General features: G+C 31.9%; 2 protein-coding genes across 2 annotated transcripts in view; both read right to left on the bottom strand.

Annotated features, from left to right (window-relative positions):
- Window positions 1-7,432: 7,432 nt before the first annotated feature.
- On the bottom strand, window positions 7,433-9,307 carry Mip (Myoinhibiting peptide precursor). The gene has a single exon (XM_015931051.3). It carries the CDS (start codon window positions 9,045-9,047, stop codon window positions 8,457-8,459), a length of 591 nt encoding a protein of 196 aa, XP_015786537.2. The 5' UTR covers window positions 9,048-9,307; the 3' UTR covers window positions 7,433-8,456.
- A 178-nt stretch (window positions 9,308-9,485) lies between these two features.
- The window catches only part of LOC107363787 (platelet glycoprotein 4), a 28,027-nt gene continuing 18,053 nt past the window's right edge, over window positions 9,486-19,459 (bottom strand). Inside the window, exons 6-10 of the mRNA XM_015931056.3 lie at window positions 16,736-17,054; window positions 16,284-16,357; window positions 15,364-15,412; window positions 9,947-10,102; window positions 9,486-9,835 (exon numbers count right to left, since the gene is read on the bottom strand). Coding sequence (XP_015786542.2) covers window positions 9,716-9,835; window positions 9,947-10,102; window positions 15,364-15,412; window positions 16,284-16,357; window positions 16,736-17,054 — 718 coding nt within the window. The 3' untranslated portion in view covers window positions 9,486-9,715. The remainder of the gene's footprint in view (window positions 9,836-9,946; window positions 10,103-15,363; window positions 15,413-16,283; window positions 16,358-16,735; window positions 17,055-19,459) is intronic.

Genomic DNA, 19,459 nt, shown 5'->3' with positions numbered 1-19,459 from the left:
TCTTAGGAATTTTTTTCAAAAACTTATCGAACTTCCATCAATTATAATATTAACGAGATAATTTCTCGTTCAGTCGAAACTTTCAAAATTTTTATCGATTTTTGTATTCGTTTGGTATCTGCTTCCATCTGCTGGTCTATTTTTGAACAAACAGCAAGAATATAAATGAACCAAGAATCATTGCTTGTGCTTCCTTCTGTTGATTCTTAAACTAACTAACCAGCTTCAGTTCCAGTTTGTGTTTACGTCTAGTAGCAAGAAAACAAAATAGACTTGTAAAGTTTCTGATGTTGATGAAGAAGTTAAAGCTAAGAGAAAAATCTAATTTCTCCACAATCGATTGACCTGAGAAGGTTATCTGGAACATGGTTAAAAAAGTCGAAACGCGATTAACCTAATTTTCATGCCATTTGGGTATTTCTTTGTTGTTATTACAAATATGAGACCAGGCAACCTGAATTACATGAATACATATCTAAATCACTAAATCCTCGAAAGTGATTTTGTTTTGGCCAAAAAAGTGTCAAAAGCTTAAACAAAAAAGATTAGAGTTTAAATTATCTATCTTGATTTTCGGACCAGAAAATGTATCTTTGCTCGTCAGAGTTACGAGTTTTAGGACTTTTTGCATTCTCTCGAACCAATTGAGAATGTTTCCGGTGAAGCTCATCTACAATTATTGACGATTGAAGCCAACTTGGATTAAATGATTTGTCGTTTTCCCCGCTTGTTTGGCCATTGTTCAACATTTGTTTGTGCTTATATGCATGTTGATGAAGATGTTGATGATGAACATGATGATGTGATGAAGATGGTGTTGGTTGTGTCTGCGTTTGCCCTGATTGTTGCGAATTTGTCTGTTGACCATGATGTTGATGATGAATATGGTGATGATTATGATGGTGACGACCAGATGGTTGACCAGATGAAGAAGCAGCATTATTAACAGCTTCCGAATCAAATCCATTAGCTGGAGGTTCAACACAAGTACACTGGTTAAGATGATGATTATGATGATTATCAGATGAATCAAGGATAATTCCTTTGGATCCAATCTCTCCATTACCATTGGCTCCATGGACTCGACTTTCTTCAATAATACTTGCATTCAGTGAATCATCTTCATCACTGGTAAAATTATTGGTGACAGCAGCAGCAGGAACATGTGACCGAGGAAAAGCCAGAATTGAAGAAGTAGCTCCAAACGGTGATTTACCTCGTGGACAAGGATGAAAATATACTCGTGGACGTGTTTCTGTTCAAAACAAAAATGGGTCTTGAGGCTTTGATTGGTGGATGAAAAGGTTAGAATCTTGTTCACCAAGAGCTCGATGTGAGAAAAAATTTGCTTCAACTCCTCCTTGACCTGTTCTAGCGGCTCCGCTTGTAATTCCAGTGTCTGGCAATCCACTACGTGACCTTTGACGAGCATGTGAATTTTGGTAGCGATAGTTAAGCATGGCTAGTTTTTCAGCTTTCTTCCAGGCTTTGTATTCATCGCACATATCACGGCATCGAATGGAAAAGGCAATAATAATTGAACATAGGAGTTTACTGACAAATCAGTCGAGTCCCGTGTATCGACGGTCATTACAGAATATGGTACCTAATTTTCAACAGTTGACTGGAAGCGTAACTTGTGAGTTATTAAACATTTTAGCCGGACTGGTAACTCTGAACTTCAGAGTCTGAAGAGACTTCATATTGATTTTTTCCAACGTGAGTAAACTTCTTTTAATCGCACTTCGAGTAAGTCTCAGTGACAAAATTATATTTAATCGAAATATTCTATTATCACAGTAAACTCTTCGGCTAATGATAATGGGTTGCCATTTAAAATATTTTGACTTATTAGAACTTTCAGAATCAAAGCAAGTTTTATTGGATTTGGTGGACAGGTGTCCAAAAACGTCTGTCTCGTCAAAGTCGACCTCCGTTAAATTTTATGAAATGTTGTTTATTTAGGGAAACATCAAAAACAGATTTAATCTGAGAATGGGTTCTGAAAATCGCGCAAGGATTCGAGCTTCCAAAGATAGCAAATATCGCCTACCGATATTCGAGCAGTATTGTCGAGCTTAAAAAAGTATTTACACAATGTTCAGTGTTACGGACATATATATACATATATTGCCACGACTATAAGTTAATAGCATGGATGATTGCTTATAATATGAAGTAGATTCTAAAGAACCTGGTATACCGGGCGTTTTTTTCATTTGCAGGCATAACTTGCGAATGGTTAGTGCCACAAACCTCAGACTTGAACCATGAACTTATTCAGATTGCAGAACCATAACTTCGGTCAAGGTTGTTCAAGGTCAATTCTTTATTTGATATTATCATGTAAATGCTCAAAATAGAAAAGATAAATTTGGAAATACGCGTCTTCGCCCACCGAGCTGTGAATACCGACGTAAGCATGATGCTCAAACATCAGATGGCAAATGGTGGAAATCAAAACGACCTCTCAAAGAGGTTCTCATTCGCATTGATGCTGATGATTCGAATGCTGAAGAAGAAGAAGATGAAGAAATTGATATTTATTAAACTTTTGATTTAACTTATCTTAATTTTCAATTTTTTTTAATTACAATAAAAATCTCTTTATCATTTTATTTTGAATCGGCTTCTTTTTTCTGTATCTGGATTTTTGCTTATCTATCTTATGGAAAGCCTATGTTATTTCTATTATTTCTCCATTTTGGTCCAACATCAGAAAGTTTGTTGAACAGCAACCTCAGTGATACCACGGGTTTGAGAGTGTAGTGAGGTGGAGGGCTATCATGAATTCAAGATTGTGCAAAGGCAAGATTCTTATGATAATTGATTTGATATTTAAGAAAAGAAATAAGAATAAGTTCAAAATTGGAATGATTGTTTGATTGTTTATTGTTAATTTCAGTGTAGATAAAGTAGAGTAAAGTAGATTATGTATATAAATAGTATAAATATAATTCTAAATAGATAATAGTAAATAAGAGTAAATAAGTTATGTCAATTTTTTTTAACTGGACGGGTGATAAAGCAATCCTCTGTGAAATGTTCCAAAAAGAACATCCAGTCTGCAACCCCTCGATGGCATCCTTCGCAAATAATCAGATAATTTTTTTCCGCAATATGTCCAACAAGGTATCTTGCGTCGTCAGTTGTAAAAGTATTTTGACGTACGCAGCCATCGATCCAGCTAGTCTTTGTGTTTTCGGTGATTATATCTGCACGTAAAGCCGATAATGTATGAATTGAGGTATACTGTCTGTCTGATTCTGAATTTGATTGATTTACTGGGATCTTTACTGATTTTTTTGCAATTTGTTGCAAAGAAAAATTCCGAAGTAAGAGCCAGTGCTGTGTAAAAATATAATAAAAATTGATGAATGATGAATGATTTATTATGTGGAATAGAAGTGAAAAATAGGAATATACTTACTCTACAAGTTACTAAAGTTTTCCACCGTACAGTTTTGGTGCAACAAGATCTCTGAAGAGAACGAAAAAATTATAATCAAAGTTTGTTTTTACATGATTCAGGAATTCAGTGAAATTGTTGATTGAAATTAGTCCGGAGTGTCGTAATCGTTGATGGGTAAGTTTTAAATAGTCAATAAACTTTTCGTCTAGTTTTTCAATAATTGGGATAGGGACAGGATTCTCTGTTCTCGCTTTCTTGGTTTGTTGATCAGTGTACTCTTTGTAGTCTTCTCTACATGCTGCATTTTCCAAGGCTACTCTTTGTCTGTACGGACAACGGTTTGAATGGTCAACCAAATTGGATTTTCCTTTAAACGGCACACCACATTTGGTGCAATAATACGTCATTCCCAATACGGTGTTAATAATGTGACGGCGCCCTGTCATGTCTTTGTGTGGCTTTTTGAAAGCACATTTACCTTCGCAAACCTTTGCTTTGGAGCTTTGCAAACCACCATTTTATCTTCAGTAATTTCGATTAGCGGCGAAACTTTGTCTTAATTCTGTTTTGCTCAAAGTGTACCCTTCGGATGAAATAATTTGCAAATCATCAGATATAAGAACGCGATTGTGTTCCACTACTTGACTCTTATAATAATGTGTCCGTGCACAAAAGCCAAACTATATCGTCGCTGTAAAAAAAGAAAGCGTTAATTAATAATGACTTGATGATAAAGTTTGATTACAATACTTACATGTAATCATAGTTATTGGTTCTTTTTTGATTTGAACATCCTTTTTTGCTTTTGAATGTTTTTAAATAATTTAAAGTGAAATCGTAAAGCACCTGCCAGATATCATTTTTCTTGGGAAAATCGACAGGCTTGCGAAGCCAATTTGGTAAATCATCTGCATCATCTTCCATCGAACTGAAACTTTTTGAAATCGGATTAGAAGCAGAAGTTGCTTTGGATGCGCTTATTGGTGAAATTGCTTGAAAAACTTCGGGACGAGTTTTCGCGGCGCCAGTCTATGCGGTCGAATTGGCAATGAGCAATGTGGTATCATTTGCATTGGAATCTGCTTGATCAGATTCATCTGGAACGATATTTGGCGAAGTAGATGATTGATTTGCTGAGAATATCTGATGATTTTCTCGCTGCATGCTGGTCTGGGAATTTTCGGACAACGCGCTCAAGGAAAGTTGAAACACCAATGGCTCGATCTGAGACATTTATTTCTATGTCGGCCGGTAATGGAAATTTCTCGTTGAATTCAACAACAGACGGATCAGCAGTAATGTCTTTACACGTATAATATGAATTCCTGAGGTGTGATGGCAAATATTTTTTATCAAACTTTCTTTTGTTGTGACCTAGAGAAATATAAAATACAGTAATGAGAGTTAATTCAGTTTAACTTAGTTACATTAAAATTAACTTACTTACTTCCACGAGGTAATATGGCCAGGACTCATTTGGATTATCCGATTTAACTGTCCAAGGTTTTGAGCGAACTTCGATTCGAGCCAATTTTTGAGGTTGATTGCCATCATAAAGCGTAATGTCTGTTAACGCATCGATATGATATTTTTTATGTCTACAATGTCTATTCAGGAACGGAGGTAATTTCCTTTTGTCGATTTTCTCGTTATAAATTTTAGGGCGACTACAAAAATGGCATAAATTATTCGATGTAACAAATTCAAACGATATATTAATACCGAAGGTCCTTGATTCAATGAAATTTTAGTCAATTCGAAGCTATCCAACCGCAAAATTTATTTGACATCCTAATAAATACCTTCTTAACATTAGATAACTGTATTTTTAATTCGCCAGTAAGAAAGTAGAACCACTTTTTAGTAAAAAATTGTAAAAAATACTCATAGAATGAAATTCAGAATTTTGATTTTTCGTATTTTCACGAGCTTTCCCTTTGAATAACTCCATTTGCGCTTCGATTCCACCGTTTCTTATTGTATACAATTCATTCATTATGCTGATTCTCAATACGTGATTAAACCTTTAAATTAAAAATATTTTCTATTAAATATATAGTTAATCCTTCTTTGATCTTGAATAAATCCAACGAATTCATTAAATATAAAAAATTGAGTTTCAATGAAATATTAATAGTCCATTAATCCTGTGATAACTAGAAACGAAATGAAAACATGAAAAATTTCAACAGCAACAAACAGAACTTCATTATCACAACCATTAACGTCCAAATCATTATCGTTGTGTCATAACGTTATGTAAATGTAAACATTTGAGACAAACAAACTTTTGCGAATTAAATGAATAATAAGAAGAAAGTACAGTCTGTGAGAAAATTTGTTTACCTATCAATTCTGATTCATTTTTTGCTCTGTTAAATAGCAACAACAATTTATTCAAAGAAATATTTCCCAGAAAATGAGGAGAAACAAAAAACAAACTAAATTAAGTTTGAAAACCGTTAACGAACGAAAGAAAAAAGTAAAACAAAATAGACGAAAAAATAAAGACTTTACCGAGATTTAAGCCTTTAACCTTTTCGATGACTGCATATTCATAATCATAGCTAATTGAACTGCCTCTGGTCATGATCATCAAAATTTTTTTTCAAATTCTCATGTGATTCCCATGAAAATCCTAGACATGATTAGAGGTGAAACTAGCCATAAACGAATGCGTCCATTTTTTTTGGACAAAACAAACTCCAAGATGTTGAACAAGAAAAATCTGATTAACGATGAGAATAACAAAAAATGAATAAATAACAACTGATTACAAAGGTGAATCCAATTACCAATCAAAGATAATCAATCTGGAAGAAAAGATGATTTCAATGATAACTCGAGTAACAAGTGTACTTACCATGAAAAATAATGGATAAAAGAGAATGATCAAAGTATCCAAAGTGAATGTCAATGTTTTCTCACTAAATACATGCAATCAATCATGTAATATGAAATGTTATCAATAACAAAAGTAAATGTTTCAAAATTTCCATTCAATTTTAGGTTCATCATGAGCTTTGGTAAACATTTAGTAACAGTTTGGTTCATCAATTGCCATTAAACTGCACAAAAAAATGCAACAATAAATGATGAATTTTTTGGTCAAAAAATGATTCTTTTTCCTCTTTTCCATTCACTTTTTCCTTCCAATCGTTACTCAATTGATTCCAACTCATCAGATTACACATCAAGTTGAAGTAAATAAAGTGTGAGATAATGATGAGGTTAAAGGTAAATGGTCAAAGTGAAAATTAAATGGCAAAGAATCAATTTCAAGCTTCCATATTTGCCAGGCAACTTATTGATTGATTAATTTCCGAAGACAGAATTTTCTTTAATCTCTTTTTCTCCAACCAGATAAACGTAAACAGGTAAATGTTTACATTGAATCGTTCCAAGGATGAACTTTACATAGACAAATAGACGTCTTTGGACATTAAAAGTTGATTACACGATGGAAGGGCAAAAACAGTTTTCTTGTCAAAATGGTTTTATTAAATGTATCTGATTACTCATTAGAATCAACAATCAATGACAAACATTTCACCTTTAGCCACTTTTGCCTCAATCTTTTACATCATCATCATGTCATCCTTTGTCCAAAATTTTCTTTTCCTTTTCTCTTCGTCTTCTTCTTCCTTTTTCTTTCCTCTTTTTCGCACTTTTCCATGCCAATCATCATGATTCCATCTTACACCTTTTGTGTTCAACCTTAAAGGCATTCAATGTTTTCTTTTGATTCCCTGTTTGTTCAACATTATTTGCTCTTTCTTGCTTCAATTAACGATCATTTTTGCTTCTCTTTACCTAACATTATTAACCCATTTATCGGTAGTGACATGGAAAATCTGATCAAGTTTACTTTCGATTTTTTCTTCTTCAAAGTTTCCAAATTTTCTTTCCACTTGAATCGATTCAATTTTAAACTTGGTTTTCCTTTTCAAATGTTTCAATTTGAATCTTTTTTTGGAGTTTTATTGTCCATTCGGGAAGAAATTAATGAGAAATTTAAAGTCGAGTTTAAAAGAGTCTTTATTTACCACATTTTTAAAGTTTTGTCGTTTCACAGTAGATTCAATTCTCTCATGAATTTACATGAGTCTCATAAAGAAATTTGATACTTTTCCTTCTGTATTTCAAAAGAGTGTTTTTTTAATGACCACAAAAACCAAACCATTTGAATGATTCTTTCATCGATTAATGAACAAAAATTTGAAAAATAATTCAAACCTCGACTCAACTCTCATGGTTTTTCACATTGAATCGAAGAGGGAAAAATGTTCATCTCCATTCCCAAGGTTTATCCTTTGAAATTATTGACACACAAAAAGAGATTAAAAGCAATATATAAAAGTGTGTAATTGGAAAAAAAAGTAACAAGAAAAGAGTTGGGCGAAGAAGAAGAAGAAAAAAATACATCATTTCATGCAAACATGGTTGAATAATGTCGAGTAAATATGTTGAAAGAAAACGAAGCGAAAAGATGAGAAATTATTGCAAGGCAAAGAAACTGTTAAGTAAAAGCAAATTGATAACATTCATTACAAGTTGATATTCAATGAAATTCAATTGCAAAGAGAAGAAGAAAAAAAAGAAAAATGAAAAAGAAAATTTTCTCCTATTGAGTGAAACGAACGAATGAGAAAAACTCAGAAAATGAAAAATTGTTTCAACTGATGGTCGATTGAAGGGCACAAAAATGATGTAAAAGTAAAGGTGAGAAGAAGAAGAGAAACAAGAAGCAAAAAAAGAGCCAAAAAAAGAGTCTTTATTATCATGACATTGGAATGGAAAAGTGCGAGACGAGAAAAAAAAGTAATTTCATTGTTGTCCAAGCACAAAGCAAAAGGCTAAACAAAACTGACCAAACAGGTTAAAGGAAAAGGTAAAGGGTGAAACAAAAAGGAATGAAAAGAGATAAATAAATATCATTAACAGAGTTTTGTTGCTTTTGTGTTGTCTCTTTGTTGATGGAATCAGTGATGAAATGAATTATGAAGATAGATACAGATAATTGGTTCACTTGGCGACACAACCCTTAACCCCACATTCCTCGCAAGTTGTTCCAATGGGGAGAATCCCGTTTACCCCATTGACCACTCAAATCATTCCAACCCCGTTTACCCCACATTCCCGATAAATGGTTCCATTGGGCCGATGTCGAGGGTAACCCTGAACTTGATCTTTTACCCCACATTCCAGACAATTGGTTCCAATCGCGGTCACCGGGACCTCTTTTGCCCCAACCACCCGACAGCTTGTTCCAACTATCTGAGGCTCTTTTACCCCAAGCGCCTTGAAGCTTGTTCCAAGAAGCGCCTTTCTTTTCCATAATTTGATTATCTTCCAAGTCGTCGACGAAAAAATCTTGACTTTCCATGTTTGGATAATAGACTGTTATCTTGTTACCTTTATGTTGTTGTCCAAGCAGTGAGGATGAAGAGGATGATGTGGGCAGGGAAAGGTGAGAAGCGGTTCCAATTGAATCGGGATCGGTTGCATATTGGTCCAAATTGGTTACCGATTCGGGTGCCAGCGAAACCGATGAAATTAATGAAACACTCCAAATGGTTAGTAACAACAGTAAATTGATTTGAAAATAACAACAAACTTCACTTGATTTAACCATAATTTTTTACTACTGTAACTGTTGATTAATAATTGCTATAAATGAATATTTTTTTGGATGATTGATAATTCACTGGGAGTTAAAGTGGTTTGATGATTCACTTGCTTGTAGCAACAATAATAACTGATGAATGATGAACGAACTTTTTTTTACCTCTTTTCTACTTTGCTTCGTTGTCGATGCTTTTTTTACTTTTCACTCAATTGAGTCGCTATTTTATCGCTTCAACAATTACAACTCTTCTCATTCTCACTCTCGAGCAATCCTCTTTTTGTATCATTTTTTCATCTTGAATCTTCTCGCTCACTTGCAACTCATGCGCTTTCCCATGAACCACTCCAAGAATCACTCAATTTTCATGATAAAAATACACAAAACGAAGGGAGAAAGAGTGGAAAATTTTCTCCACCAAAAAATATGGAAAAGTTGACCAAAATATTTCTTCTTTTTTCAATAATTTAATCAGACAATCAAATCTTATGAATAAGTTCAAGTTCATTTTAAATGATAAAATATTGATATTTACAAATTTGCTCTTCAAATTATAAAATGTTTGAGTTTCCATGAAAGTAAGAAAAAGAAGGTTGAAAAATTTACAAAATCCAGCTTTTCTTTCCATTGAGTTTCGTCGCAACGTCGGCTGAACCATTTTTACAGTTTGGAAGATTTCAAGTTTTCTCAATTTTTTCTTCGCAAACAACTTCTGGTGGGGAAGTCTTTAGTCCAAGATAAGTGTAACCTGATTTCCTGTCTTTGGCTACTTTGGACTTGCATTTGGTGATGAACTTCTGTAATGAAGAGCAAGAAAAATTGGTCAATATTTAGTTTCAAAGTTCGATGGTTGCTTCGAGTTTATAATGTTGCTCAAGTTAAATATTTCAACTCGACTATTTAGTTACCTTGGATACATAAGGCCATGATAATGATGCAAGTGAGAAAATAATTAACCCAATTCCAGCAATGACTAATGATACAGAAATAATTTGAGCCATGATAATCTTGTGGAATATCTTTTCATACAATTCATCAGCTTTGGCTTTGGTTATATCGGCTCCCTGTTAATGGACAGAAAATGAAAATTGAAATAAATGGTAAACATCAGAAGGAGAAATTTCAAGAAAAATCTTCACTTGAAACATTTTCCAAGACTGAAGTTTTGCAGAATCACCAGAAAACATCAAAACTCGAAAAAGTTGGGAAACAAAATTTCCATTTCAATCACAACGAACCGAAAAAGTTTTTCAAAATATTTGAAACCTGAAAAAAGAATTTAGAATACGAAATTTTCGAAATTTTGAAATTCGAATTTTTGTAGCTAAAATCGATGAAATGACGATTGGCTCAACAACAAGATTTTAAAAGGCAAATGGCAATGGATGTGAAAAGCATTTGAAGTTAATCGAGTCAATGGATGAATGAGATCATTTAATTTCATTAGATTTTTCTTTTGTTTTTTCTTTTGAATAAATTAAAATTCCAAGGTATTATTTTTGCACATTCTGTTCTCATTCAATGAATGCAGAATCGAGTTTGAAATTTTTCTCCCTTTTGTTTATTAAATTTTCTAATCACTCATTCATTGATCGTAATTGGTTGATAATTTATTACCTTTCTATTTATTATAAAGTCTAGTCAATCTACAAACTGTTATTAATCAACATTCCCTTTTAATCACTTGTTCAACTCTAATGATGTTCAAATTACCTCGTCATTCAGTTAATTGATTTAATTAAGCTTTTCAATTTAACCTTATGAACACTAACCAGGATTGGAAGGAAAGGGAAAGAGAGAGAAAAGAAAGAAATGAAAAATATCTCAATTATCATAACGATTGAGCTCATTTGAGCACTTCAATGAAATTAATATAAAGTCGAGTTTAAAGAGTCAGTTTAAAGTGAAGGAAACTTGAAAAGACAAAAAAAAATTTGGTAAAATTGACTTTTATGTGTTTCTAAATAATTTGTTTAAACAAACAAAAATCACGTTAACAGATCAATTGATTGATGCACAGGTGACTCTGGCGATGATCGTTTGTTGATCAACTATTATTTTGCTTTTACCATCAAATTAGGAGTGACAAGTTAGTCTAACAATTGATGGATAAAAATGGCTCATAAATGTCGGGTTACATTTGAAATAAAGTAAATCATGTAACCTTTCCCTTCTAACCTCATTCTTGTTAACCTTGTTGACTGCTTTTCAAGGGTAAACTGTTGCTTCCAGAGTTTGCCAGTTTGTGTCAATGGAATCAAGTAAATGATATTTTCTCATTCATCTTTCCAGACTCAACTGCATTCAGTTGATTGAACCAGAAAAACTTGTTGACCATTTTACAAGCAAAATGTTTCAAAAGTCATTTCATTTTCTCATCTTTTTTGCTCAACTTTTATCACTTTTTTTTGTTCAGCCACTTAACGCATTTCAATTCATCAAATTTTGCCTCATTTTCATTGTTTTGTCAGAGACAAAAAAGTTTGCAAGAAAAAGAGAAAAAATCATTTTCTTTTCAAGTGGAAATTTTGATTCAATTTTCAACGGTTATTCCATTGGTCATAAAGAGAAAATGTATTGAAAAATGAATTTAAATGATGACCACTAAAATCGATATCAATGAACTTGAATATTCATCTAGTTTTTTGTTCTGCGCTAACAGGTTATCACTTGAAATGATTGTTGTCAAAATGAAAACAAAAACATCATCGTCTTAATACGAAAAGTTAATGGCTATTCTTTAGTGGTTTCTCGAGTTTCGTGAAGACTTTTCGTCTCTCCTTTCTTCTTCTTTTTTCTTTCTTCTTCATTCTTGTCTTTTCAAGATGATACATGCTGAAAGAAGACTGAATGGAAAAGATTGATGAAGAAAAAAAGACAATATATAATGGTGGAGTTACAAATGAAGTTGGAGTTGTTAAGGGAAGGAAATAATTTACACAGAATTGACAAACAATAAAAAGTTATCTGGAAAAACAGTCGAGTTAAGAAGCTTAAAACATTTGGATTGACATTGGAATGGAGCAAATTGAAAAAGGGTAAAGGTTAATCTGTTGGCTCATCATGATTACCTGTATTTGTTGACCTGTTTCTCTTCTTTTCAGTAGAATGTTTATTGTTGAATCGATTAACAGTAAAAACAGGAGCAACAACAAGATACACTTTTTCTTATTACGCTAATTGATTGATGGATTAAAAGATGCTGCGGAAAAGAGCAACAAAAATTGGGTGAACAATGAAACCAGCAGAAAAAGAAGTCAATTTAGGAAATTTGATCCGTATAATGTTTGAGAATTGAAAACAATTAATGATATTATTCTAGATAAGGGTGGATTGAGATTAATTATCTAATGACAAAATAATTCACAGCAATACAAATGGCACAGCCAACACCAAATCAAACAAGTTGATCAACAACAAAAGCAACATTCAACTGTTGCAGTAAACTGTGCAAAGAGAGCCAATGATGAAGTAAAGCACAACCTAATTGACTCAACCTTTTCCCATCAAAAAATACTATCCATGGCTAACCTTGGTTGGTTGCGTAAAGAGTGAAAAAAGTTTATCACAAAAAACGTGAACCTATTATTGGCAATTGTTTAATTAGCAGTGACTCATCTGTTGAGATTTATTGGCTCATTGAAACTTGAAACGAACCAAAAACAAAAGTTTCTCGTGGCAAAAACTTTACTAAAAACAGTGGATGATGAGGCAAAGCATAACCTAACAAGGGCAACCATTTCACATCAAAAATAAAGTGTCATCAAGGGTCTTTGTTGGTATCGTAAAGAGTGGAAAGAGTTTGATTTTCATAACATTTGAAATATAGAAAGCTGAGCATAAAACTCGTTCATGTGCCGTTTCATAGATTCATTTAAAGATTCAAAATTAATGAATTACTGAGTTCTCTGACTCAGCTGGGTCAACACATGAAATGAATACTTTATTCATTCAACTTCTAGCAAAATTTTCACTTAAAAAGTCGATTTTATGTGCTCCTCCATGCATAATAATAAAGATCTTGGTACAAATTTCTCAGGTGAAAACGTAGCATGAATGAAAATGTACAGTTCAGGCAAGTTAATCTTTCATTTGAAACAACCAGAATCTTTCGGATTCTGACCTGCATCTTAACAAATCTACTTTTCTTAAGAATGACGAAGTGTGAATGAGTTTATTTCAACTTGTTAAATCAGTAAATTTGCTTTGAATCTGAAAACATGGAATTCAATTATCAAAATTAATATGCTAATATTCAGCAGAATATTCAGACTCATGCAATGGCAAGACTTTCGCAGACAACTAAGACTTGTAAGCACTCCATGGCTAGACAAGGCTCAACCTAACTGATGTTACCTTTTCCCATAAGAAAAGGCTTCTTCTTGCTACACAAAAGCTTTAAATTGTTATTGAAACTGTTTACCAGAATAAAAGAGTTTACTTCACAAATTATAATAACTTTATTAATGATTCCATGAAAATTCTGAGTGGTTTATATTTTCTCTCTTTAATATTGAATATATTGTTATTTACTCTTTTTTTCTGTTGCCTTTAACTTTTCACTCCCAGCATCTTCACTCCGTCTCAACAATAATATTTATTTCCATTTTTTCCTTGTCAATTGCTTTTTCAATTGAAGATATTCTTGAGAAGGAAAAAAAATCTTTCATCCAACTTTAGATATTTTGACGTTAAAGTCTTTTTCTGGTTTCTTTTCTTTGCCTTTTCCACCCTCCATTTCAATAGCATTCTTGAAGAGATTGCATGTTCAAGTGAGTATCATTATCACTATCATCATCATCAACAACAATATCATTATCATTATCATTATTACAGTTATTATAACACTCATTTATGAGGAGAAGAAAAAAAAGAGAGAAAAAATTCTCTTGTTTGAATAATCTTTTCTTTTGCTTCAACAAGTAGAGTTACTTTTTTCATGGCTTTACCCTGCTCTTCAATTAACATCTGAAAATGTTTACAATGAAAGAAAGCAAAAGCTTCTTCAAGGTTTACAAATTGAAAAAAGTTAAAATTCTGAATAAAAATGAATAAGAATAAGGAGAAAAAAGTAATAATATCTGTTGATAGAGAAAAGAAGTTTAGATTAAGAAGAAAAAATTTTGCGAAAAATTTCTCTTTCCTTTCATGATAAAGGATAATATTTCATTCCAAGCATTTACCACAAAACTTGCCTTCTATTTATCACTAAATCCATAAAACCTTTCATCGATCTCAACCTTTCCAACCTTCAAACTATCACAGAATCGAAAGCATGAACCGTGAAACTTGCTTGACCTGGAATTATAAAGATGTCAACCTTGAGTTTGTTGAATGACCCGAGGCACGAATAACTGGAAATTCAATGGAAAAGGTTTCAATTGAAGAAAAATATTGTTAGAACTGTTGATTGAAATAACAACTGTTGAACCAAATTTAGAGTTTACACAATTCTCTCATAACAAATTACATCAATGAACATTTGAAACATAAACAATGAACAATCGAAAAAGATTGTTGAGAGAAAATGGAAATTCTCAAATGGAAATCTCGAATAAATGAAACTTTGTTGGTTCAATATTTTTGGGTGAAAATAGTTTGTTTCAGTAAATTTCATTCGATCCAAATTCATTTTCAAATTCATCAAGTAATGAATAGAAAAATGGAAAAAGGAAAAAAAATTTTCACAAAAATGTTTCATTTGTTTTGCCAGGATTATGAACCTGAGATACCAAAAGCTTGCAATAGATTCATTAGATTTAATCTTGAATAGTGAAAGTTATTAATTCCTTAATCATCCTTCATCATGTATTCATGAGTGGAAAACAGTTGAAAGGAAAAGAATTTTTATCCAAACGCAAAAAAGTAAAATCACCAAACAGACTGAATTCATTTTCCATTTCATTTACATCGCCATCTTCATAAGCATCATCAGTAGACACTCAATAATGTTAATAACAGTTGAAAGATTAAATTGTAGTCTATAGATGTGAATAACAATTACAGATTACAGTTGAAGCTGTTGCTCATGAATCGTCTTTTCCATGAAATTTTATCTGACGAAACTTTGTTTCAATAAAAATGTTGATTAAAAGGACAGAAGAAGAAAAAGAAGAGAAAAAAGACTTTTTTCTCTTTTTCCATTTTCTTATTATCATTGCTATTATTATTATACACATTGTAATGATGCAAGATGTGAGACTACATTAAGTATAAAGTAATAAGATTGTTTGGTTAAAATAAAAATGGTAAATTAAATGCATTAAAAGAAATAAAAAACAATAGAAAAAAAGAGAAAAAAAAGTAAAATAAAAATAATTCTTACCTCTTCGAGCCAAACGAGTGGATAAACCATATCGTTCAATGAAATACCTCTGAGAATAGTAAAATGGTAAAATAAGTTTATTATTATCATTATGAAGAAGCAACAAAAAATATTAGGCAAAAGTAATTTTCAATGTAATAGTACAATGTAATAACTGCGCCATTCATGGAAAAACAATTCAAAGCAATTCAAAATCTTTTATATTCAATGTCAGTGTAACATCTCAAAGTTTGGACTTGACCAAATAATTTGTTTCCATTTTCTCGACTTAAGCTCATTCGATTGAAAATTTTCGAGTTCAGTCTTTCCGTTATTAAATCGAAATTTGTCGAAATTGAAAATCAACTTTTGTGATCAACTCATGTTTCTTTGAATCGAAACCTAAACTTTAGTTTCCGATACTAGACTAAGCTGGTTTGGATAAGTTAATAGGATCAAATCAATAAGAATAAATCATGAGAATATTCAGTTTCTCTTTGGGTTTGATTTCCGAACTTGTTCAGCTTCGGAACTGATTTTCTGTGAAAAACTCGCATTTCTGTCTTTTAATAGTTTATCAGAAGGGAAAATTTGAGGTAATGTCGTGTTCTTCAAGTTTTAGTTTTTTGTGAAAATTCGTATATTGATCTGAATGGTTATGAAGTTGCGATTAAAAATTTGAGAATTTGAAGAATCAATCGAAATTGCACTGAAATTTGATTTTTTGGATTCCTAAATTTGAGTCGCTGTCGCTGCAATGGGCTGATGAGAACAACTCATGGAAATTGCAAATAAATGAGAATTTTCAATGGGTTTGATTTGGAATTTGATTTTCTGTCAAAAACTTGAATTTCTGTAGTTGTAGGGTTAAGTGAGGATGAATGAGTAGTTTGCTGTCTTGAGATATTAGTTTTTTTGTAATAAGTAGTACTTGTAATTACCCTAAATTGTAGGCGAAACGAAGTCGTATATTGAGTTGAATCCTTCGACGTGCTGAGAGTACAATTCCGGTCAACTGTGAATGAAAAGGTTGAAAATAATGAATAAAAAGATGAATCCAAGTCTCCTTCTGAGAGATCATACAACACTCAACTTGACAGATCAATTGATGCACTTTTCAAGATTACATTTTCTCTCTCTCTTCATTCCACTTTTGATAACTTTTTACAATTGTTTCTCAGTGGGAGTGATTGTTATCATATTTTGTATAAACTTTTTATCCTTTGCTTTTGTTCATGTTTTCCTCTGGTGAACTTATTTCAATACTCATTAATTTTCGAGTTCAACTCTTTTCAATTGAATCATCTTTTCCAATTTCAAGTTGATATCTATTGATCATTAAATTTCAAACTCTATTTTCGTCTTCTCTCTCTCAATCAGTTTCATTGCTTACCGGTTCAACATCAAGATATGATTGATGTTTAGAGACGTCGGGATTAATGCCTTTCGAGGAATGGATTAAAAGAGGATCAGAGTAGAGAAAGTGTGGCAAAGACAAAACCAAAGGTACGCCATTATGACATTTTGAAATATCAAGAACTCCATCCAGTGAACAGAATCCATTTTCACTGAGAGCCGTGTCATTGGAGACGCAAAAACATTCATTGTTGCTGTCAAAAGTTGGTGCATTAAGTAATCCTCGAGCTGCAGTAAAACGATAACTTGACAAGCCTTGGACAAGAGAGTCTCCCGAGTTTTCCAGAGATAACGATCTAAAGAAAAGAATACAAAACAAGGTTAATTGCTCATTGAAATCAATGTTGAATTAATTCGAATGTTCATCAAAAGTTCAAGCTTAATGTGAAGTAGAGTTTATACAAAATCATTAAACTAATACATGATGAGTAAACTTTGAGATCAAAAAGCAGTGAAAATTTGAGTTGCTTTCAAGTGCAATTTTACTGCAAAATAGTCAGATTTTTTCTTCTTCCCTCAATCCCAAAGAGCAAAGAAAACCTCAAAGAAAATCTTGAAAGTGAAGGAAATTTAACTCAGATAATGGATGAAAATTTCATGAGCTCATTTGATTTCTTTCAAAGATAATTTCCAAGCAAATTCTTGTAGCAATTTGCTAAAGTTGAGTGAATTTACTTCCTTAAAGATGAACCCAAAACATCCAAGACTTTTTGCTAATCTTATGCGAATGTTGAGTTTTCCAGAATTTCATGAATGGAAAAGTTCGTTGAACGTTTTCGGAAAAATTTTTGAGTCGAAAAAAACGATGAACGATTTTTTCGATAAAAAATTCGATCAATGAACAAGATCTTTATTGATAAAGTTTTGTATAACATGATATGAGATCAGCTGAGTTCAAAGAAATTAATGTAAAAAATTTTTTGGATAATCTTGATAAATCTTCATGGAAGCAATTTTCTTTTCTAAATAATTCATAAGTTTTTTTTATTCGACTGAGTCATGGAAGTTGTTCATTTTCTGTTTCACTTTGACTCTCATTGAGAGCGACATTTACGCTAATTTATTAACTTATGTTGACATTTACTGAGAGAAGGTGCGTTTTGTCAGAGTTCATGTAATGAATGCAATTTCAAGTAGAACAAGAAATTTTTTCATTTTCTATCGACTTGCACATGAACAATTGAAGAAATTACTAAATTTATTGAAAAGGCTGATAACAATTTGTTCAGTTCAATTGGAAGCAAAGGTTGAATAAGAAGAAAAGTAAAAGTGAAAAAATGAAGATAATGATGATTTTAAAAGGAAAAGACAAAAGTTCATCAAAAACTATATCAACCATGAAAACATCATGTTTACCATTATTTCAATTTTCATTCAACATTTGACAACAATAAGCTTGATAAAATACTTTTGTCTCAAACTGAAAATGTAAAAAGGTTAATGAGCGAGGAAAATGGAAAAGTACATTTTCATGAAAAAGATTTTCAAAATTTTTTAATCAACATTCTTGATCCATGAGATTAGTCATATTGCTATCTTTACTAAAACACGAACAATGAAAAGACTAGATTTGGACACAATTCAATCGAATCGACACTCGAATCGAACCAAAGATTTTTCAAAAAATTTTCATTTCCAATCATTCACCTCAACTTGAACTTGGCATTTCATGATCGGTCGATAAGTGTAACAATAGAGATTCATGATATTTCCAAGAGTTTATTTTCGAATAAAGTAAATCATGATTGACCATGAATAACAGAATGACAAACAATGGAATAAGATTAAAGATTGATTATAGATCAACAATTGAAATATAGATGTAAATAATGGAACATTTGATCAACAACATCTAATGAATTTGACTGAATAAATGATTGAGTGGCCAGTTTTCAATGAACATTTGATTAGCCATTATCAATGAACTTTGAAAGAACATCATGAATGACGAAAATCTGATCTGGAACAAGATGAACCTTTACAATTAGCAAATTTGAAAACACTTAAGTGAAAATGATTCCAATAGAGAAAAGCGGAAAATTGGAAAAGTTGAAAATAATCAAATTGGTTTCAAACTTTCCATCGATTTGTATGCAAATTTAAAGGTAAATTGTTTTTAAGGTTAATTAATGTCGTTAATAACAAAGCTAAACTTTTATAACCATTCATTGATTGTGAATTTTGCAATAAAAAAGGTAAACTCTAATGAAAAGTAAAGAGTAAAAAATAAAAGTTTTTTTTCCTTTTAATGGAAGTCGCCAAATTAAATTATTGCAAATGAATAAGAAAAGCAAAAGGCATTTCATGGTAAAAGAGAGAAAAGATGAATTCGAAAATCAACAGTTCTCATGTTAGTGGGCCAACAGCTATTCACTTGCGGAAGTATCAACTTCAATATGATGATTAAAAAAGATAATGTAAAATGGAAAAGAAAAACATAAATAAATGAAATCAATAAACAACCCAAAGGTAATTTCACTGTTTACCTGAACTTGTCAACCAAATGTTCCATTGGCGAAATTGAATGGAGAAAAAATGATAAATTTCTTTTTTCCTTTTTTCATGATAATCTTTCCATATTGAAATGGAAATAAAACAAGAAAAACTCTGATTTTCATTAAAGCTTAAACACTTGAATTGGGTTAATAAAGTCAAATTTCAATCATTAATTATTTTCTTTGTCAAAACTTATTGCTAAGTT

Source organism: Tetranychus urticae, chromosome 2 (genome assembly GCF_039701765.1).
Source record: "Tetranychus urticae isolate SD_2017Ah chromosome 2, NJAU_TeUrti_SD_1.0, whole genome shotgun sequence".
In the NCBI taxonomy this organism is placed as follows: Eukaryota; Metazoa; Arthropoda; class Arachnida; order Trombidiformes; family Tetranychidae; genus Tetranychus; species Tetranychus urticae.
This window is presented reverse-complemented; position numbering and strand designations above follow the sequence as displayed.